The sequence below is a fragment of the Triturus cristatus genome, chromosome 1_2 (assembly GCF_964204655.1).
Source record: "Triturus cristatus chromosome 1_2, aTriCri1.1, whole genome shotgun sequence".
Classification (NCBI taxonomy): Eukaryota; Metazoa; Chordata; class Amphibia; order Caudata; family Salamandridae; genus Triturus; species Triturus cristatus.
This window is the reverse complement of record NC_140580.1, coordinates 293,876,716-293,900,046: the sequence shown is the minus strand read 5'-3', so window position 1 is coordinate 293,900,046 and position 23,331 is coordinate 293,876,716. Positions and strand designations below refer to the sequence as shown.

Sequence of the window (23,331 nt, the reverse complement as noted above, 5' to 3'; positions counted from 1 at the left end):
GGTGGGTTGCACGTGAAGCTCTGAAAGACAACAATGCTGGAGAACTGTAGTTACAGGGAAGTAATTGTTCTCTTCTTTAGTATTGAATCTTCCATAGATTCACATTAATAAATCAGGATTACAAGGAGTTTTTTTATATATATTTATATATACATGTAGCATAAGCAGACAATCACTGGTGGATAAGTAGAAAGAGGCTCACCTTATGAAAAAAAAGTAAAAGAACTGTCTGCCACACTGTTGCGTCCCTCTGTACAGCCCTTTACAGACAGTAGTGCTTTGTTAAGGAACGTTTATTTTTTTGAGGTCACTGCCATGCATGTCTTTTGTAGATACCCCTGCAAAGGGCTTTGGACAGTGCTACACTTCTATTGAGTGTGTTGGTAATGGACTTAAAATAGACAGCCTGTTTAGCAAGACCGAATGATATGGCTGATTCACAGAAATCATTTGTCCTGTCCATGTAAAATAAAAGGCATCTTCTGGCACCTAGGTGTGCAGTGTTCTCTCAGTTGTGTTATTTGGACTCTGGATAGTCTTTTTAAGATCATTGGCTCATTGGGAGAGAAATCTGTTGACACCATGGGAATGAAGCAACGGTTTGCCCTAAAAATAACTCTGGGGGTAGTTAGAGCTTGGAGGACACTACTCCACCTCAAATGTGGCAGAGTAACCCGTCTGCCAAATTGTTGGTTCACCCACTCTATTTAGAGTTGGGCGAACTGTCATGTTTATGACAGCAGCACCCACACTAGCTCCACCGAAAGACACCTTAGACCGAAGGGCCCACAGATACCAGGCCATTGGTCTAGGAACATCAGACTATTTAGGGTGAAAGTTCCGACATACTTTATTTTACTGTTTAGGACCATTAGCAAAAATCATGGCCATCATGAACAGTGAGTGCCCTTGGAGGAAACTCCCTGGGTGTCAGGGCTATTAGATTTTTCTCTACATAATACTTTACACTTTACTGTAACATTCCTTCTAAAGCTGCTGAACTATCTGTGATTAACTAGCACAATGACTTTCCATCATTCCAATCGCAGGTCCACTGTTGAGACAATGCCTTTTGAGTACTGCCCTTGTTCACTGTGTGGTCCAGCAGGGTTACATATAGGTTATGTTACCAAAATTTGTTAAGCGCAGATATGCCCTGCATTGGTTACCGGTTGCCAGAAGCTCCATGTTCAAGCTGCTTTGTATCACCCACAAAATAATACATGGAATGGGACGCTCTTCATCAGGAATAAAATCACCAAACACATTCAACAAAGGAACCTCCGCTCTAAAGGGGCACCTCGCCTCAAAATCCCAAGATACAAGAAAAAAAACATGGGTGACACATCCTTCTGTGTTCAAGCAGCCAAACTATGGAACTCTTTACCTCCAAACATAAGATCCACCGACAGCCACCTTATCTTCAGAAAACTACTCAAGAATTGGCTCTTCCCCACATAAGCACCATATGCAAACTGAAATTTACAGCATATCCCTCTGTATATAAGCATTTATTTTCACTATAGATATGTACCATTATTTGTGTATTGCTTTGTATAAACATGTAGAATAATTATGTTGTTTAAAAAAAAAATTAAAGTACAATAACACTTGGAAACCGGAGTTTATGTGGTGCATCTTTGGTCTACAAGTACTTGCTTCCATTGTGCATCTATGTACCTTCCATGTACTCGGATCTGTGTGTTACTTTTCTCCTGAAAAAGCATATTCAATGCACTACCCTATTTCTCATCCTGTACCACTATCAATATCTTTAATCTACATATACTTACCTCCTTTATGCATCTATATACTTTCAATGTACTTGTGGATCTATATACTTATCACTTTCTTCTAATTTAGTATTTCCAGTGCACTACCCTATTTCTCAGCCTATACTTCTCTCATTATATCTTCTAGCCCAACTTTCTGACTCATCTCAAACTTCTTTCTTCTACTCTTTCCAATGCACTATCCTATTTCTCACCCTATACATCTATCAATATATCCTCTACATCCACTCTCTCCTTTATCCCAAACCCCATAACACTACAATGATTCCCAATATAACCCTTTCTAAACTCTCCCCTACTCTACTCCTCCTCTTTTACTATACTGATCCCCCAAAACTAACCTTTCTAAACTCTTCCCTCTGACTCTTCCCCTCCAAAACCCCTTTTTACTCATCCAAAAGCCTCCTTCTACTGCTATGACCTCCAGAAAAAAAAGAAATCCAAATCCTTCACTCGTCTATCCCTCCACTATCCTTTTCAATCAAAATAACAGACTAACATGTTCACTTCTCAAATTCCATATTCCACTATACTAATTCACCACTAATCCTTTATGGGTTACAGAGAAGCGTGCTACTCGCCAATAAAGTGTTTCAACACTCCATCAGAGTTACAAGCGCTATATAAATGCAAACCTTTTTCCCTTTTCTACCCCTCCCCAACCCTTCTCAATCCAAATAACTGACTAACATATCCACCACTCAAATTACTTTAATGTTTCACCATACTAATTCAACACTAATCCTTATGGGTTCCAGAGTAGCGTGCTACTTGCCAAAAAAATGCTAAAAAACCCCATCATGGGTAGCAAGAGCTATATAAATACAAACCTTTTTTCAAATTACTTCTTATTTCACTAAACTAATTTTCAACACTAATCCTTTAAAAGCGCTTCAACACCCCATCAGGGGTAACAAGCGCTATATAAATACAAACCTTTTTTCCTCTTCTATTCTTCTGCTATTCTTCCGAATCCAAATAACTGATTAACCTGTCCACCACTTAAATTACTTTCATATTTCACTATACTAACTCAACACTAATCCTCTATGAGTCCCTGAATAGCGGGCTACTCGCTGAAAAAGCGTTTTGACGCCTCGTCAGGGGTAGTAAGCGCTATATAAATGCAATTACAATTACAATACAATACCCTGGGGTGTCTAACGCTGACTACGCCTGAGCAGGATAGAGCCTAGTTATTGAAGATCCAGGTTTTTAGCTCTTTCCTGAAAGATATAAGGGGTGGGGCAGAGCTCTCAAACAGGTTGGCAGATTGTGGCACAGCTTATTAGTTGCAAAAACAAAGCTTCTGCCTCCCCAGTGAGTTCAATTTGCATTCATTAGCAAACAGTATCATGGGTTTGTGGCAGCGGCAAGGTAAAATTCCCTTTGGATTAGAGATTCATAAACACATTTGCAAATTGTTGACAAGTAATATTAGTAGTTTAGGCCTCTGACATATGGGAATGGGTAATCTACCTGAAGAACAAGTTGGTTACCTTTGGTAACGCTTTTATTTTACCCTCACCATAGAATATTCCCCATGGTCATATTGGATCTGTAAAATCTGGAGCAGTATCTATGCGCACGGTAGGTGGTATCAGGTGGCTCTATGACAATGTTGTCTGCATAGAAAGTGACGTGTGGGGTGCCTATATAGATGCAGCACAGTTTCTTTCCTGACTATTTCTGAACCACAAATGCAGAGCCACGACTGACTGATGAGTGACCAGTGTGCAGACTTCTGACAGGCTTTAAAGTGAAGAGCTGACATTGAAGAGCAGGGAGGATTGGTGACGAATCGAAAGTTAGATAGAGTCACTACCAGAAAAAGCATTACAAAAGGGAAGTAACTTCAACTTCTGGTAGAGACTTCTAACAGCAGATTTCTCATATTAGAATAGATACCCAAGCAATACCTCCCTGGAGGTAGGTCTCCGAACAGTCCCAAACCCAGAAGTCCTGATGGACTGAATGGGCAGAATTCTGGTCTTGGCGGATCTGACTGTCCAAGTAGTAGTGCTTTGTGAAAGTATGGAGTGACGTCCATGTGCCAGATGTCCAGGACAGCTACCCCGCATACTACAACAGTAAAAGCGGCTTAGGCCCTGGTTGAATGGGGCTCCAAACCCTGAGGAGACTGCTTCTTAGCTAGCGCATAGCAGATTTTGATGCAGAGTACATTCCGTTGAAAGACTGCCTGTTTCTGCACCACCTTGCCATTTCTTCGCTCCAGTGAACCAAACGATGTGCTGATCATTCACTCTGTGATCTTTGGTGCAATCATTGTAAAAAAGGGAGGGCTCTTTTTTGTTCTAAACAATGGAGTCTTTCTTCTTCCTTAGAAGGATGAGGCAGGGTGAAAATCAAAGGTAGCATGATGCTTTGATCAACGTGGACAGGAGTCATGAGTCCGAAAAACTAGTTTGTCCAGGTAGAAGCTGGTGTATGGAGGTGTATGGCGGTGTAACTGAAAGCTTGAAGCTCACTAACCCTCCTGGCTGATAAAATGGTCACCAAGAATAATGCCTTAATGTTCAGTAGCTGTGGGGGGCAGCTATGCAGGGGCCCGAATGGGAAACACATAAGGAAAGTCAGAACTAGATTGATGTCCCATTGGGGCATGACAAAAAGGCTGGGAGGGAACAAATGTTGCAAGCCCTTAAGGAAACATACAACAGGTGACTTGAACAGTAAGGGCTGATCCCGTAACAGCAAAAAAGCCAAGATGGCAGAAGGAATATGCTACTTACCAGTATGCATCTGTTCTTGGCGTGTAGAGCTGCAGATCTATACACTGCGCATTGATCGCCATCTGGTGTTGGGCCCGGATGTTTGCAATTTGTTTTTCCTCTTGGAAAGTCTTTGGGAGCCACGAGGTTGGTGACTCCTCCTCTGGTTAGCATTGCGCATGGGCTTCGGCTCCATCCTCAGATTGTTTTTCGCCAGCAGGGAAAGATGGAGCGTAGTAGTAACAGTAAAGAAACCCATGTGTATTGTATCTAAATAAGATAAGACTGGAACGGATACAGGTAGCCGGGGAGGCGGGTGGGCGTGTATAGATCTGCAGCTCTACACGCCAAGAACAGATGCATACTGGTAAGTAGCATATTCCGTTCGAGGCATATGAGCTGCAGATTATACACTGTGCATAGATTATATAGCAGTACCCAACCCTAGCGGCGACCACCGGCATCCGTTGCAGTCGTTTGAAACAGTGTTTTTAGTACAGCTTGGCCCACACTAGCTTGTTGCTTGGTTTGCACATCTACACAGTAATGTTTTGTGAAGGTGTGCGGTGTTGACCATGTCGCTGCCTTGCAGATGTCATCTAGTGGTATGTTCCCTAGGAAAGCCATAGAAGCCCCTATCTTCCTTGTAGAGTGGGCTTTAGGGGGAACCGATAGCGTTTGTTTTGCTTTGTGGTAGCAAATCTGTATGCATTTTACAATCCACCTAGCTATCCCTGATTTGGAAATAGGGCTGCCTTTGTGTGGTGGGGAGAAGGAAACAAATAGCTGTTTGGTTTTCCTGAAAGGTTGTGTTCTCTGGATGTAGTAAAGCAAAGCCCTTTTAACATCCAGTGTGTGTAAGGCTCTTTCCGCAACTGTTTGGGGTTGCGAGAAAAAGACTGGTAATTCTACCGACTGGTTTAGATGGAATGGAGAAATGACTTTGGGTAGAAATTTGGGATTGGTGCGGAGTACAACCTTGTTGTGATGCATCTGAAGAAAAGGTTCCTGTATAGTGAGTGCCTGTATTTCACTAACTCTTCTGAAGGAAGTGATGGCCACTAGAAAAGCTGTTTTCCATGTGAGAAATTGCAGCTCGCACTTATGTAATGGTTCGAAAGGGGGTCCCATTAACCGTGTGAGGACTATATTCAAGTTCCAAACAGGTGAGGGTGGCACTCTGGGTGGAATTACACTTTTGAGGCCTTCCATAAAGGCTTTGATGGCAGGCACTTTGAAAAGTGAGAGGTGCTGCCTATTTTGTAAATAGGCAGCAATTGCAGCGAGGTGTAACCGAATGGAAGTATATGCTAGGTTACACCTTTGTAAATGGAGTAAATAACATATAATGTGCTGTATGGATACATTTAAAGGATTGATTGCGTTGTTGTGGCAGTAAACAACAAATCTTTTCCACTTTGCTGCATAGCACGCCCTAGTTGTAGGGCGTCTAGCTTCCCTGATAATGTTCATGCAATCAGGGGAAAGGTTAAGGTATCCAAATTCTAGGATCTCAGGAGCCAGATCGCAAGGTTGAGTTGAGCTGGGTCCGGGTGCCTGTTCTCTCCATGGTTCTGGGTTAGGAGGCATGGCGAGAGGCGTAGCTTTTGGTGTGGTACTACTGAGAGTTCCAGCAGTGTGGTGTACCACGGTTGTCTGGCCCATGTTGGAGCTACTAGGATCAGAGTTAGGGAATGCTGCTGTAGCTTTCGCACCACTAATGGAATTAGTGGGAGAGGTGGAAAGGCGTATGCAAATTTGTTTGACCAGTTCATCCATATCGCATTGCCTTCGGACAATGGATGTGGATATCTGGCGGCGAAGCTTGGGCCTTTTTTGTTTTCGTGGGTGGCGAATCGGTCTATGTGTGGATGCCCCCACTTCTGAAAGAACGGGTGAAGAACATGTGGGTAAAGTTCCCACTCGTGGATCTGCTGTGTCTGTCTGCTCAGCAGATCTACCACGGTGTTTTGTACTCCTGGACGTGTTGGGCTAGGAGAAAAATCTTTTGTGGAATTGCCCATCTCCATATGCTCTGTGCTAACTGAGAGAGCTGTGGAGAGTGTTTGCCCCCCTGTTTTTTAATGTAGTACATGGCAGTCATGTTGTCTGTGCGAATGAGGACTGCCTTGCCTGAAATCTGTGCCTGGAAGGATTTTAGGGCGAGGAAGATCGCCAGTAACTCCAGATGGTTGATGTGGAGTAACTTCTGTTGCGGCGTCCATGTGCCCTGTGCTGTGAGATGTAACAAATGAGCTCCCCAGCCGGAGAGCGATGCATCTGCCGTTAGGATTATTTGTGGGACCGGGTCCAGGAACAGTCGACCTCTGGAAAGGTTTGTGGTGTTCCACCACTGCAGAGAGCGATGGGTGCGACCGTCTACCAACACCAGATCTGTCAGTTGTCCCTGGGCCTGGTTCCACTGGTGCGCCAAACACTCTTGGAGTGGACGCATTTGGAGTCTTGCATGGGGCACTATAAAGATGCAAGAGGCCATCATCCCTATGAGCTGCATAAACACTCTTGCTGGGAGAGAGTGTTGACATAGGAATTTTTGACGCAGCGCCTGTATTTTTGCAATCCTGGCAGGATTGGGATAGGCTATGGCTTTTGAGGTGTCTATGGTGGCACCGAGATATTGTTTTGTGTGTGATGGTACCAGGTGGGATTTTTGATGGTTCACCGTGAAACCTAGCTGGTGAAGTAGTTGGACCGTAGCGGCGGTATGTTGCACACATTGTTGGTAGGACGTGGCTTTTATCAGCCAATCGTCCAGATAGGGGAAGACGTGAATGTGCTGTCTTCTGAGGTGTGCAGGCACTACTGCCAGGCACTTGGTGAAAACCCTTGGTGCTGTTGTTACCCCGAACGGGAGCACTTTGAACTGGTAGTGTTGTCAGTCTACTACAAACCTGAGGTACTTTCTGTGAGACTGGTGTACTGGGATGTGAAAGTACGCGTCTTTCAAGTCCAGAGTGGTGAGAAAACCATTCTGGGAGAGAAGTGGAAGAACCTGTTGGAGGGTTACCATGTGAAAATGGTCTGAATGAATGTAAGTACTTAGAGGTCTGAGATCTAAGCTAGGTCGTAGGGTCTCGTCCGTCTTTGGAATTAGGAAGTACAGGGAGTAGACCCCTAAATTTTGTTGATTTATGGGGACCTGCTCTATTGCTCCTTTTTGCAGGAGGGAGATCACCTCTTGTGTTAGTGTTAGTAGCACAGTATGTTCTTGCGACATAGGGCGGTGCCTGGGTGGAATGTTGGGGGGTGTACATGTTAATTCTAGGCAATACCCTGACTGAATAATTTGTGTCACCCATCTGTCTGAGGTGATTGTCTCCCAGACGTGAAGGAAATGTTGTAGTCTGCCTCCGACCGGAGTGGAATGGTCTGGAGGGAGCGGGGGAAAGTCATTGGGCAGGAGGTGTGGCAGAGCGGGCGGTATTTGTTTTGCCTCTGCCCTTATTATTATTGCCTCTGTATCCGCCTCTTTGATAACCCTTCATGAAGGTAGATTGAGGAGGGGATTTATAGGACGTGGATGCACTGTCCGAGGAGTAGCCTCTGCCCGTGCCCCGAAAGGAAGAACGACGAAAGGAGCGCCTGGGAGTCTGTGTTTGTAGGGCTCCCATAGATTTCGCCGTTTCTGTATCTTTTTTCATTTTTTCGAGGGCTTCGTCTACTTTCGGACCGAATGGGTGATTTAATATAGAGGCTTGAACCTCTGGTTTGAACGCTGAAACCGGAGCCAGGCATGGCGACGGAGAAGGACACCCGGTGTTTAAGGCCCTGGAGGCTGTATCTGCTGCATCTAGGGCACATCGTATCGAGGTGTTGGTTATTGTCTTTCCCTCTTGAATAAGTTCATTAGCCCTAGTCTTGTACTTTTCAGGGAGATGGTGCATGATGGTCTCTAGCTCATCATAATGCGCCCTGTCGTATCGGGCTAAAAGTGCTTGCGTATTGGCAATACGCCATATATTGGCCGCTTGTGACGCAGTGCGCTTCCCTGACGCATCTAGGAGCTTGGACTCTTTTTCAGGTGGGGGCGCCTCGCCTGACGCCTGAGAATTTGAGCGCTTCCTAGCTGTAGATACCACTAGGGAATCTAATGGTGCAGGGCCTTTAATGTAAGAAGGGTCTGTGGGGGCGGCTTTGTATTTCTTCTCTATCCGAGGGTTTAGGACCCTGGCCCTGACTGGGTCTTTAAAAACCTCAGGGGCATGTTTAATTACGCCCTTTAACATGGGTAGAATGGCAGTGGACCTATGTGTATCGTCAAAGGTGTCTAGGAGAAAATCCTCCTCCACTGGGTCGGTATGTAACTCCACCCCGTGGTAGTGTGCAGCCCGTTGTAACAAATGGTGAAAACCCAAGGAATCTTCAGGAGGGGATGGCCTAGATGGATAAAGGTCATCCTGTGGGACATCTGGGATGTCCGGATTGTTATAATCATCCCATGGGTCTGGAGATCCAGTAGGGGTGGGATCTTGTGGCACATCTGTTGGATCATAGTAAGGGTCCACCAAATCGTCTGGGACAGGAGACAAGGTGGGGGAACGATGAGGTGGAGGGGTTGGAGGTGGAGAGGGTGGAGGAGGTGGGGAAGGCACCCTGAAAGGAGAGGTAGCAATGTCCTTTCTCTTTGGAGGTGGAGGTGGAGCTGGCTTGTCCAAGTGTCTCTTTTTTGAAGACAATGTCAAGTGTCCAGTCTTTGGATCCTTGGTGAGGGTTTTTTGCAAAGGATTCGGTGTGAAAAGCTCCTGTGACACTGGTTGTTCGGTCGGCGCCGAAGGTTTCGGGGCCGACGGCTTTTTAGGTTTGTCGAAGCCGTGCTTCCTTGGAACCTCAGTTTTTTTGGTCGGTGCCGAAGAAGATCTCGGCACGGGAGTGTCGGTGCCGAGGGTCTTGTGATGTTTGGTTGGCGCCGGAGGAGCAGGTTTCGACACCGAAGACTTCGGTGCCGGGATCGATGTGGAGGTGGAGGCCGATTTTTTCTTCGGTGCCGAAGGGTGTTTCTCGGCATCGGTGGTCGGCTGGCTCGAGCCCGAGCTGCCGGAGGCTTAATAGGCTTCTTTACCGGGCCCGAAGGTGGGGTATGAGAAGCGGTGTCCTTGGTCTTGCCTAGGCCCAGAGGCGAAGGTGTGACCGAAGCCTTTTTCGGTATCGGCGTGGGAGGGGGAATTGTACTCACGACCCGCTGCGCCGGGGTGATGTCCTCCACATCTGAGTCGTCGGCCTCGGAAGCGCTGACAAGGTCATCGTCCTCCTGTTCGATGTCCTGCTGTCCCGGAGCTTCGACGTCGTCCCTGAAGATGTCGACTGGAGCGGAGGTCGAGGAGTGCGCCATGTTGCGTCTAGCCCGTCGATCTCGAATGGTCTTTTTTGAGCGAAAAGACTTGCAGGCGGGACAGTCTCGGGCCTCGTGTTCTGGGGAGAGGCAGAGGTTGCACACCTCATGGAGATCGGTGTGGGGAAACTTGGACCCACATCGAGGGCACTTCTTGAAGGGAGTTCTTTCCATCAGCCGAGACCGGAGCCGGAATAGGCCCGAAGGCCGCCGTCGACCACCAGAATCGAAGAAGTGCCGAAGAGAAGATGAGTAAGATGATTTATATCTTTGAAGAAGCTCGATGAGCGAGGATTTGTGCGTCGATCGGTGAGCTGGGAAGTTCGGAACCGGAGCGCGAAGTATTACATCCGAGCCCGATGGCGGAAAAAAACAATCTGAGGATGGAGCCGAAGCCAATGCGCAATGCTAACCAGAGGAGGAGTCACCAACCTCGTGACTCCCAAAGACTTTCCAAGAGGAAAAACAAACTGCAAACATCCGGGCCCAACACCAGATGGCGATCTATGCACAGTGTATAATCTGCAGCTCATATGCCTCTAACACATATTTTTAAAGGTCTCCAGGCCAAGGTCTTGCCGGGTTAACAGCACAAACAACAGCACCTTCGACAAGGAAGCAGAAAATGAATCAAAATTACGAGAGGAATACCAAGTCACAAATTTGTCCCAACGGCAGATGTATACAGTTTCTGTTGAGGGATGCCTGGCTGCCAGGATGACATTACATGTTGCGGCTCAATTTCCACGAAGGTGGAGCGTGCACACGTTTGGGTGCAGAACCCTGCTCTGTTGCTGTGACAGGAGGTCCTTCCGAAAGGGCAGCCTGATCGAAGGAGAGACACTCATGTTCAGGTCGGGATCCCAAGCCCTCCTTGCAAAGGTATGGAGCAACCAAGATGATATGGGGCCAGTCAATTCTGATCTTCTTGAGAACCCAGGGTAGGAGTGGTATTGGTGGAAAGGCATACACGAGTCCTGGATTCCAGTCTAGTAAGAACGTGTATCCATTCAAGAGCGTTTTGGAAACTCCAACATGCAGAAGCACCGACATTGCATGTTCTTGGTAGTGGTGAATAGATAGAGCCAAGGTTCTCCCTATTTGCAGAAAAGACCTTGAGCCACCTCTGGCTGTAGAAACCATTTGTGATCAACAAGGCATCGATGGCTGAGTTTGTCTGCCCCGCCGTTTAGAGATCCTGCCAGGTGGTGTAAGTCCAGGAAAATGTACTGGTGCTCCAGCCAAGTTCAGAGGCGCATAGCCTCTTCGCACAAGGTCCAAGACCACACCCCACCCTGCTTGTTGCAGTACCACATGGCAATAGTGTTGTCCTTGAACATCTGAACCAGCCTTCCCTTGATGGATGGGAGGAAGTCCTTTAACGCCTAGCGAATTCCTTGCAGCTCCAGAAGGTGTATGTGGAGCATCTTCTAGCTGGGAGCCCAGAGTCCTCTGATCTCCACCTCTCCCGGTGGTCACCCCATCCCAGTAGGGATGCATTGGTCCCAACCATCCATTCTGGGTGGGGACTGAGAGGTGTCTGCCGTTGACCCAATCGTGGTTTAACAACCACCACCTGTGATCATTTGCAGTCTCAAAATTCTGGACCAGACTGGAAAGATTCCCCAGATGCTGTGCTCATTGGGATTTCAGATCCCCCTGTAGAGCCTGTGTATGTCAGCTGCCATACTTCTCCAGGAGGATGCAAGAGGCCATCAACCCAGGAGCCTCAGAGTCGGTGTTACTGAAATCCAAGACTGAGGCTCAACCATCCGGATCCTAGCCTGAATGTCAGGAACTCTCCACTCTGGAGGATAGGTGCGCAACTGCACTGTGTCCAGGAGTAGTCAGGTGAGTTTTGTTTTCGGCATGTTGACAGTGAACCTCTGCAAATTCAGAAGGTTAGCCGCAGTCTGGAGGTAGAGAACGTCCACCTGGGGCGAGTCTGCCTGTGTGGAACCCCTGGCCTATTCAGATGAGTTTCAAACACCCCATCACTTTCGTGAACACCCAAGGGGCACTGGTGAGGCCAAAGGGGAGCACAGCAAACTGCAAATGTACTGTCCCACTGTGAATCGCAGGTTAACCCCAGTGGGTCTGCACAACGAGGATGTGGAAATGGCCATCCTGGAGGTGAAGTATTAACATCCAGTCTCCGGGGTCCAAGGCAGACTGGACCTGAGCCAAAGTGAGCATCTTGAATTTCTCTTTCCACAGAAAGGTGATGACAGAGTGAAGATACAAGACAGGAAAGTGGCCTCAGTCTTTTTTCGGAATCACAAAGTAGCTGGAATAACAACCTTGCCTTAGTTCCCATGGTGGTAACCTGTTAATGGCTCCTTTAGCCAGCAAAGCCTGACCTTCCTGACAGAGTAAGAAGAGACGGCCCTCAGTCAGCCAATCTGGGGATGGTGGCAAGTTTGGTGGTTTTCAGGAATGGGAGGGCATAACACCTCTACACAATTTGAAACACCCACTTTTCAGAGGTTAACGGGTGCCATTATGACAGGTGGTGGCTGATCTGCTACAATGGGAGAAGTGTGCTGCATTGAGGGCTCATGAAAGAGGAGGTGCAAGGGACTGGGCAGTAAGCTGGGTGTTGGTCCCTCGTCCTCTCTGGGATCTGCAGCCCTAGCCATGAAAGAACTGGGAAGCTTGCTGGGATTGGGGGTAAGGGTGATTGCGGACATACATGGGAACTCCCGCATTAGCCATGGAAGGGGTGAAAAGACTGTTGCTGGGAACCCAGGGAAAAGCCCAGGGATCTGGGGGTACTACGGCTGTCCTTGAAGTTCTCAAGTGTTGTGTAAGCCTTGTCGCAGAATAGGCAGTATCCATCAAAGGGCAAATTTATCAGACACAATTGGATATTACTGAAAACCCAGAGGACCTCAAACAGACATGGCATCGGAGTGCCACTGTAGAGGCCATGGCCCTGCCTAATGACTCAGTAGTGTCCACTCCACACAGAATGGTGAGCTTTGCTGAAGACAGGCCATCAACTAGTGCATGGTTCAGAATGGCTCGTACCTCTTCGGGAAACGTGGGGGACAGCTGTGAAAAAGAATCCCACACGGCATGAGTTTATCAGTCCAAGAGACATGCGGTGTTCACAGACTGCAGTGACAAGCTTGTGGAAGGGAAGATCTGCTTTTCAAATGTATCCAGACTTTTGGATTTCCTATATCTGGTGGGGTAGTATGGAAAGTGCTTGAGTTTACCTTGGCTGTCAAGCCTGCACCACCCGGCTCTCGAGAAAGGGATACTGGGAAAGAAAGGCTAGGACTCCAGAGGCAGGGCGATGTTGACAGTCAATCATTCTTTGCACTTGAGCCCCCATGCAAGGTTTGGCACAGGTCTCCACAGAACACCAGCAAAGGCCTTGCTAAAGGGAAGTAAGGGCTCCACAGAGCTTACCCAGGGTTTAAGCACTGATGTCAAGACATTGGTCTTGACCTTGAAGGAGGGGAGTTGTAGGCTAAGGACCTCCATTGCCCTGTTCATAACTACCGTAAAATATGCAATTTCCTCTGTGACATGGCCCGGAGGAAAAATCAGGTCAGAGTTTAGAGAGATGTCCAGGCCACTGGTGCCACACAGCTCTCATTCCAGTTTTCCTCCTGGTAGGAGTCGTCCTCTTCATCATCCTACTCCTACAAGAATAAAGGGTCTGTTCAGGGCTGGCAATTCCAGGGGGTGGCCTGGTCCGGACAGCAGCAGTGTCGGAGTTGGAGAGGAGAATAGGACAACACTGGACAGCACAGGATGGACAGCACTGTGCTAGTTCTTTGCTTAAAGACTTTGCTGTAGAAATGGCAATTTGTTCATTGGTTGGTGGGAGAAAAAGGTGGCCTGGGCAGAAGAAAATAACAAGCATTTGCAATGTAAATAGGTCTCGCATTTGTGAGTTAGAGCTATTGATGTTGTAAATGGCAATGTTTTTTTACCTACACGTTTTATTTTTGGAGTGAATGTATGTAGTGTGCAAAATCCCTTTGAAAGCTCCTGCACTTCGTAATAAATATATTGAAAAAGACGCCAAGTGTGAATTGTGTCAACAATTGTTTGGCACGTATCTCATGGGTGAAGTGTCGCCACACATGCACACCGTGGTGCTTTACTAATGCGAAACTCATTAATAAAAGTTGTGCTTACAGACTAAGTAACGCAATCGGGATCAGAGCATGTGAATCCGAATCCCGGCTTCTCTTTAATTTTCTAGACTATTTGACTCACTCTCCTGCGTCTTGGTTATCCTCCAGACACTGGGAGGCAATGAAGTTTGCCAAGGGGGCAGTGGGGCTTCGGGGGTACATGAACATGTATTCATTGCCTAGTTGTCAAATGTCGACCGGTGCTATTAGTTAAAAGTGTGCAGATTTCATTAGGATATTAAGAGTACTTTACTCGCACCTATGAGAAAATCAACATTAACTAAACAAAATGCCAGAATGCGTGTCAGTTTTTACAGTGTTTTAGACAGTACTGGTTGCTTAGTTTCATTGCATTACTTTTTGCATTTACTCTTTTACACAGCATCCAAAGTAGGTTACCTAACCCCAAAGCCCCGAGTTGTTAAATGACCCATAGAAGGGAGTGTTTTACAGTTGAGCAAATGTGTTAAAATGTAATTTTGGTAGGGCCATGGAATGATCAGCCAATGAGGTACTCGATGAGCAGGTATTTAACTACAAGTTCATAACGTACGGTATTGTGGCTGTTTGTTTGTACACAACCACCTCTCTGAATGTGTTTATTAACACAGAGCTCCATCTACCAGACAGTGCTCACAGAGGGGCGACTAAAGCACAGAACAAAATGTATTAATTTATCCCGAGTGTGAAGGCACCCGGAAGGCTTAGGTGCCCGCCCGGAGAGGCTAGGGATCCCAGCGCTTCTACAGACTCTGCAGTGCTCCTCTGCACCAGCAGGGCACAGCTCAGAATCTGCTGCTTCTGCTAAGAATAGGTGCGGGGGTGAGTTTGGGGCAAGCGGGAGTTGCCGGCAGATTTCCAGGTTATTGAAAGTGATGATTCTGACGTGAGGCAATGGAGACTGACTTTGTCTGTTTGTCTGCACCAGTCTATTTCTTTACCATCTACCGGGCTCACCGTCATGTATCCATTCATCTCTCTTTGTTAGAGGCGCGCAAGCCAATATATTAATTAGCAGGTAAAGCCAGCCGGAGACGAGCCAAGCGTATACGAGCGAGTGGGCGAGCCATGAAAATTATCGGCATGTTAATCAAAACAGTAAACATGATGTAAAATGTGCAATAATGTCTGTTCAGAATTTTAAAAAGTGCATTTCTTTAGCGTGTCACCTCAGTACACAAGATTATAGCACTGAATTGAGAGGAAGTTATTAAAAGGGCTCGTTTTAAGCATGAGTTAAAACACTGCGGCTCCTCCCACCCGACAACAATGCCATTTATGAACTAAGAGGCGCCAGTTGCCATGCATACCCCAAATGTTGCCTAGAGTCTTATTATATTTAGAGTAACATCAAAATCTAGTTCATTAAACACAAGAAGTTTTTGTACAGCACGCATCTTGAACTCGCATATTTCAAAGCGGCAATAATAAAGATGAAAACGGAAGTGCCGGCAGGCAAGAAAACACGAACAGGAGGGGTGGCAGGGGAGGGTGAGAAGTCACAGACTGAGGGAGGGGGCGGTGAGGTGGGGAGACAGGGAAGAAAATAGTGTTAGGAGTAGAGAGGCCAATAGCCGTGGAAGGATACAAATGATGAATGAAGAGGGACTAACAAGTCTCAAACCAATCGGAAGGCAGCATTTAAGACAAAAGCCAATGGGCAGAGAGTGGGCGGAGCTTCCACACTACAGTATATACGGCATGCCTCGCAAAGCTAGGCGAGACCTAAAAACTACAGGAGCTATTTAACCCTTTGGTCTAGGTTTATCAATCACCTTTTCCTGATTTACGACTGTGAGGAGAAACATTGGATATCCTTTTTAGAAAACTGAATGTAAACCTCAACAATATACATCCCACCAGCAATTGGAATAAGAATAATATTGAACTTCTTGATGTGGCCCTGTTTGTAGAAAATGAAATTTTACACACCAAAGTGTTCAGGAAAACGACTTCAGGAATCTCCTTACTACACACGAACAGTGGCCACCCAAGACCTTAAAGTGGAGCATTCCGTACAGTCAGAAGTTGTGTGCAAGGAAGATTTGTTATTCTGATGAGGATTTCAAGATTGAAGTCCAGTAAATGATGTCTAGATTTACTAAAATGGGTTCCCCCAATGATGTACTGACTGATGCTTATAACAGAGGCAAAACAGAGAAAAGAGAGGAATTGCTGTTTATGACTTGGGAAAGAAACAGCAGTGTCAGAAGTAGGAAACAGTGGTCAATCTTGCAGATTCCATCCTGGAACATCGAAATATGAAAAAGATGCTTATCTAAGAACTGTAATTTTTGATGCATGATGATAGCCTGAAGGAATTTATGGAACACTACCCACAAATAACAAACAGCAAAATGAGGGGATTTATTAATATTAAGTTTCCTGCATCCAATGATGTCACAAAGTACATCGTTAAAGAAGGAAAACAGTGGATTTTGTAAATGTAGGAGCTATAAGACATGTGAAATCTAACAAAATGTGAGAGAATATATCATATTTGATGGTCAAAAATATGGATAAAGGAAAGAATTACCTGCAATACGGAATTCGTTATTTATGTTTTGGAGTGCAGATTTAAAAAAAGTATATTTGGAGTACAAAGAAGGTAAAAATGCTTATATTGCAGCAGTTGAGGGCAATAAAGAATCATGATAAAGCTTACCTTATTACGAAACACATATGTGCACAAAGGAGAGATCACCACATTGAAGTATTATGGCATTAAACATCTAAAGAGGTATCCGAGGGGGGGTGATCAGGAATTACAACTAAGTAAACAAAAATCCACTTTGAATTGATTATTAGGAACAGAGTACCCTTGGGGGCACGATGGAGATGCTGAATTACATGTTCATCTGTGAAGCGACTTGAAATTAGCAGCGCACTTCAAAGGCAGTCTGGTCTTTTTAGGACCACCACTCCTGCAAGATGGCAGGAACTCTCATTTGACATATCCCTTCTTGCATCATTGATGCCAGCTGATGCGTTAATCCCCTTCTTTCATAATGGCCTGAGTGCCGTTCCTTCTATCCTCAGGCATTAGGTTAATGAAGAGCAAAATATTGTACCACATTTGGAGATCATAGCGACCTAGAATAGTCATGGTATTTCCCACTTTGATGGATTTGCTGTCCTGAAATCAACTCTGCAAACACGATTATCAATGTGCCTTCCATCTCTATCTGGAGGGAGGGACACTGGATTGATGGGATTGTTTGACTGCCTCTGAACTGCTGCTGCAATAACAGAATTCAGCTTGAACATTCAGTTAGGCATGCCAGTGCAGATTCCAGACCGCTGTATTTTTTCTAGAGGTGTGGTATACTACTAGTTTCACAGTAGATGCTGTCTGCAGGAGTTTGAATTGTGTTCAGAGTCCATGCACCTGTATGTCTGACACAAACCACATTAGTACTCCTGAGATTCCCATTTTGCCGCCCCACAGGGTGGCACTAGCTATATGGCTAATTTTGTTTTATAAAATCTAGCACCAAATATGAAAAAATATATCTTTTGGTTATATTCCAACCTGTATTATCTACCTGAGTGTTAATAAAAGGAATGTTCTTCTTAAAAATAAAGCAAGTTACTGAGCGTTACACTCGACTTCCCTAGGACCACAAGAAAAGGATTCACAGCTGGCATGCCAATTATAACGTGGGATAATATTTTAAATTTTAACACAGAAACATGACTGCGTAACTACAACACTGCAGCCCTCTAATTTAATTTGACTGGTTTACAATTATTCTACAATCAGTTCTTATCAGCAAACAGCTGCAGATACAAGGGGTAAGTGTTTGAGGATTTTCAAGCTGCACAGAATTGCGCAAAGGAAGTGCTCAAAATAAAATCTCATCTAATTACTTCTGAAGTTTGAGACAGAGTTTGAAGTATTGGATGCTGGGTTACGAAAAATACAAGGGGTTTGGAACGTGAGCAGCGGTATCTAAGCTTTACATCAATTAGGCATTTTATATGTGTAGAGGCCAGCAGAAGTGTCGTAACTACATAGCGGCGGTAGCAGCAGGCGCCTCAGATACCTACTCTGTCTACATAAGGCAAAAGTTCATAGTGGATGTAGAGTATGAAAATCCAAATGCTCAAACAGACCAGTTGCATGTGAACCTGTAAAACAAATATGGTGGGAACAATAAAAGTCTAGCTTCAAATTTCAGTGTCTACAAGGCTAATATACAGATGCCCCATTAATCTGAAGCACAAGAGCAGAAATAAGAAAACTTATAAGAAGGCTGTTACTTGTGGTGATGTTCATGGGTACCAGTGAATGTATAGCTATCTTTCATGCCTTGCTACTCTAATATACCATTGGCAACATTAACCGATAAAACATATCTATTACAATGAGTTTCTGAAATCTGCAGCTTCATTACAATCAGCACCAGTGATTGAAATTAGATGGACTGCATACAGTGGCTTAAAAATATTGCACATTGTCATTGTTTTTACGTACTGCAATAGACATACCGCTTGCTTTTTCAGAGTGAAACTTTTGCCGATGTTTGTCTGTGCCAATTCTCTATCCATCACCTCCATATAAGATTTAAGGCTTTCAAGGGCTTCACTTGGCAATGTTCCATTTTCTTCTGTGCTCTCGTCTTCACCACTGTCCAGGAGGTCAAATTCTTCCTCTTCCTCCAGATCATCTGAATCCAGCTCCTCAGAACCGGTCCCTGTGGGCAAGCCAAAGCCAATACAAATAAACTCAATGTACAATGTCAAAGATGGAAAGTCAAAAACCACACTCACACCTTTGGTGGTGAGGTATAAGAAGGTAATAATGAATTGCTATTTCTCAACCGCCTGCCCAAGTGATACTCACTGCTTAACATTTCCCAATCTCTGACCAAGGTTTACTGCCACTTGGTTTCTGATCATCCTCTCCCCCAATCACAGCCCAGCATTCATGCAAGTGGTGAAAAGTGTTGATTACTTACTGCTAACATACAATTACACTGAGTCCTATAAAACCTTGCCACAGGCCCAGTACTTCATTTGATTTAAACAAAAAAATATTAAGTAAGTAAGTTGTGAGTGCAAGCGCACAACGGGTTTTTTTTCTTCGGAGCTTTCTGTATGTGCTGTTTAATATCAGGGTTACCGAATACATATGGCAGCCTACTTTTGATTCTACCCATCTCTTTCTTCCACCCCATACTCTTCCGGTCTCTTTACCTCAGTCCTGCAGGATAATGGTATCCCCATGTAGGAAAGTGGGTTTCTGTTGCAGTAACCCGCCCCACTTGTTGCCCAATTTCTGATGCACTTTGACTGAGTGTGCCCTGGTTCCCTGCCAATCAGGTTCCCAGGGCCTGTGTTCTTTCTGTAAACTGTACCATTGTTTCTACAAATGGCACTACCCTGGCCTACCTGTAAGTCCTTTGTAGGGGGTACCTATGGTACCAAGGGCATGGTTGCCAGAAAAAGGTCTCCGAGGGTTTCAGCATGTATTATGCCACCCTCGGGGACCTCTCATCACAAACATGCACGACTGCCATTGCAGTCTGCGAGTTAAGGTGCAGCTCAAAGTGAAGAATCGACACGGCAAACATCCCTGTGTGCCATGCCTGCCCAGCACTGCGGACTAGGTAAGTCACCCTTAGGCAGGGGACCTATCCGCATGAGAAGATAAGCCTCTATAATATCTAAGGCATTGATAGATATTAAAGGTGCACAGTAAAGTCATACTGAGTATATGGTCTAGAAACTAGTTTCCTAGCACCACAATGGCTTTACTGAATCCTGAGATGTTTGGTATCAAACATCTCAGAGTAATAAACCTGCATTGATTCCAGTGTCAGGTTTATTATTCCATGCACTCAGGGAACCCTTCTAGAGGGGACTCCTGAACCAAACCAACCATTGGTGGGTTCCTGACTGGTGAACACCAGCCTGCCACCACAAGACAGGTTTCTGGACCCCTGGAGTGGGAGTCTTCCCTCCCAGGGCCGGGAAACAAAGCCCTTCCTGGGCTGAGGTGTTCACACCTCCCCAGGTCAGGATCAGCCATCTGTGGCAGGGGAGTTTCAAAGGCCTTGCTGCCTTTGACACGTGACCCCACAGCCTCTCCTGCTATCAAAAGCAGGCCTCCTTCCTGTCTCACCCCCTTTTTGGTGGAAAGACTGGCGGGAAACTTTAGCAAGCCCAAGAGGTGTACCGACCTCTGCCAACTCCAGCACTCAGGTGGGGGAGGCAAGGTGAAGCCCACTCCTCAGTGCCTGCCATCTTGCTGATCAGAGGCATCCCCCAACCAGGGTTAAGGAATGTGCCCACTCCCCTACATGGGGTGAGCACACCAAGGGTGTAGTGACCCTAATCAGTAGTTTATGGGCTACTACCCCCAAGACCCCTACAATCCCCTCTAAATACAGTTTTTAGGGAGCATCCCTAAACCCAGGATTTTAGATTTTGATGACCTACTAAAACTGGAACCCAAAGACGTCACCAGCAGTGAAAGGTCCAGGCCCAACTGACTTGGCACCAGCCCTACCGGCCTGCCTGCAGCTCTGAACTTCCCTGCACAGAAAACCATGACTACAAAAAGGATCAGCAACCTCCAGACTTAGAGAGGACTGATCCCCCACTTCAATAAAGACTTGAGACGACTCCTGAGGACAGTGGCTTTCTCCCCAAAAGAAGATCCAGCCCCTGCGGAACCAAGAAACCCTGCTCCAGGACTTACCTCTGCACCAGACAGCCATGACCGGTATCCAGAGGGTCCACCGGTGCTGAAGTAGTGGACCAGCGGTCCTGACCTCCAAACCATCGAGGGATGTCACCTCCAAGGTCCAATGTCGAAGCCTGCAGCCTCTTCACAATGAACCTCCTCCACAGTGACCTTTCAGGAAGGAGGAAACCCAAAGCCAGAAGACACCCCTGCAGCCTACGACCCTTTGTCCAGTCAACCAGTTCCAAAGGTGTCCCAACATCTTCCTGCATCCGAAGATACTTACCTGGATGTTGATTTCCCTCATCTGGCTTCTTGACAGATGCCTGCCGCCCGGGACCAATTTTGAAGATCTCCATAGAACCGCATTGGGTGCCTAATGCTGTGTAAGCACCCTGCACCGGGCCGCCGCTGTGCCTCTGGTGGTGCCATGTTGGTACTGCCTTGCGTCCCCCTTTGCCTCACCTTAACCCCAAAAGATCTTCGCCCCAGACCAATTAGCCTGCCCGTGAGCAGCCTCAACATGCAGTGCCCCTACCCCCATTGGTTAGCAAAGGCACAGGCACCACATTTTACACTCTGCAACTGGCCGCCCCAGTGCCGCTGGTGGTGCAGTCTTAGTGCAGAACCAAAGTGTGCAGAACCCTGGTTCAGCATCCAAAAGTTATACACTGTAAATCGTTTTACTTACCTGCAATTGCTATTTTTCTCATAGGATTGCATAGTGTGGTTTTCCTTTGAAAGATGTTCTAAGTGTTGACTCTGCCATGTATTGAAATAAAAGTAACTTAGGGCCAGATGTATCAAGGGTATTACCGGTCACAAACGGGCCAATTCGCAGAATCGGCCCGTTTGCGAATGGTAAAAAGCCTTTTGGGATGTATCAACCCAAAAGGCATTCGCAAAATAGGTAATCGCAATTTTTGCGATTACCTATTTTGCGAATGCAGTTAGGGAAACACAATTTATGATTCCCTAAATGCAATGCAAGAATCATTCTCAGAATGCGACTTTGCTTTAAGGAATCGCAAATTACCACCAACTTCAAGTTCGTGGTAATTTGCAAATCCTTAGAAAAATGCACAAAATTGTATTTTTCTAAGTGCCATGTGGCGCATACACATGCCCTTAGGGCATGTGTGTGCGCCACATGTGCACACTTACCGTTTTTGGGGACATCAGGAGGACCGTATGGCCCCCTTGCAATTGCATTCTCAATTTGCGATTACCTACTTGGTAATCGCAAATTGCGAATGCCTTCCCAATCATTCCAATGGGCCTCTAGGCCCACAGGAATGCATGGGAATGCATTCCTTAATAGCGAATCGCATTTTGCGATTCTAAAATAGCGAATCGCTAAAATTCGCTATTTTAGAATCGCAAAATGCAATGTTGCTACATCTGGCCCTTAGTGTCTACAACAGGGTTGCCCTGCTTACAGATGTACTGCAGTACCTACACTGTGTTATTAGTTTGTTTTGCTCTAAGCTTGAAAAGTAACTAGAAAGTAATCAAAAGTAATTACAAGAATTCTCAAGAGTTTACAACACACCATTTTTCTACTGCAAAGTAACTTGTATGCTTCTACAAAACCATTACATAACGTATGTTGAAAAGTATTATTGTATTGAAAGTATCACTTACCTGCTATTTAGTAAATCTTGGTTATAGTAATAAAAATAAAGCAATATCTTTTAATACCATCAATTGGTCTGGATTCAGTCTTTGAGTGTGTGACATCATTTCTTGCCTGGGTGTGTACAACAAATGATTAACACTACCCTCTGATAAGCCGGACTGCTCAACCACACTACCACAAAAGAGAGTAAGGTATTATCTACTTTAATTCTGAGGATTCAGTGGACTCTGTGCACACTATACCTTACTTTGGTGTAGTATATACAGAGCAAGCTTCCTACACCCCACTTTTACCCTTTATCACCGTTTTCATATCTTTTCTCCTCCTCTATTTGTCTCTTTTCTTTCTCTAGATCCAGGACAAAGTGTGATCATGAACAAGCCCTGGCAAAGCCTAGTTTGCCTTCAGAGCCATGGCCAAAACCTTAAAAAACCAATGCTACAGGGAGCAAACAAAACCGATTGCTTTCTATATACAGTGCATAGTCTGCATGATAAATTAGTGTACTTTTGAAATGTAAAATAGTTCCTCATGCATTGCATGTGCTCTATAATAAGTGTAATGATGTACCAAACATCCAACAGCATGAGGCGAAAGAGCAATATTTCTCCGGCGGAGCCAAAGCTCTCTCTATGTATATTTTAAGAAAGTGGAAACAGGTCTTCTAGCATGCTAAAGAGGACAGCCAGAGTTGAGAAAAAAAAAACAAATCCCAAAAATGAGTGCTCGTGTCCACCACCTAAACAAATTGAACATTGCACAGACATGACAATATGTGCATTTCATATCCCAGAGACAGGAAACTGTGCCTGCCGTCGAAAAAAAAATGTTTACTTTCCCCCCCATTGGTTGTTGGTTCCCATTAAGCACACTCAAGTTACAGCATCAAGTTATGCTGCCTGTCCTCCAGACAAAAAAAACGTTCTTCGATACAATGGAAAAAAGAACAAGGTACTTACCTTCCATAACTCC

At 45.6% G+C, this 23,331-nt stretch overlaps 1 protein-coding gene across 6 annotated transcripts in view; it reads right to left on the bottom strand.

The window, feature by feature from the left end:
* The window catches only part of ECD (ecdysoneless cell cycle regulator), a 444,921-nt gene that overhangs the window by 17,486 nt on the left and 404,104 nt on the right, over positions 1–23,331 (bottom strand). For all 6 annotated transcript variants that reach the window (XM_085603785.1, XM_085603784.1, XM_085603781.1 and 3 more), the window contains one exon: positions 18,521–18,726. In XM_085603785.1, coding sequence (XP_085459911.1) covers positions 18,521–18,726 — 206 coding nt within the window. The remainder of the gene's footprint in view (positions 1–18,520; positions 18,727–23,331) is intronic.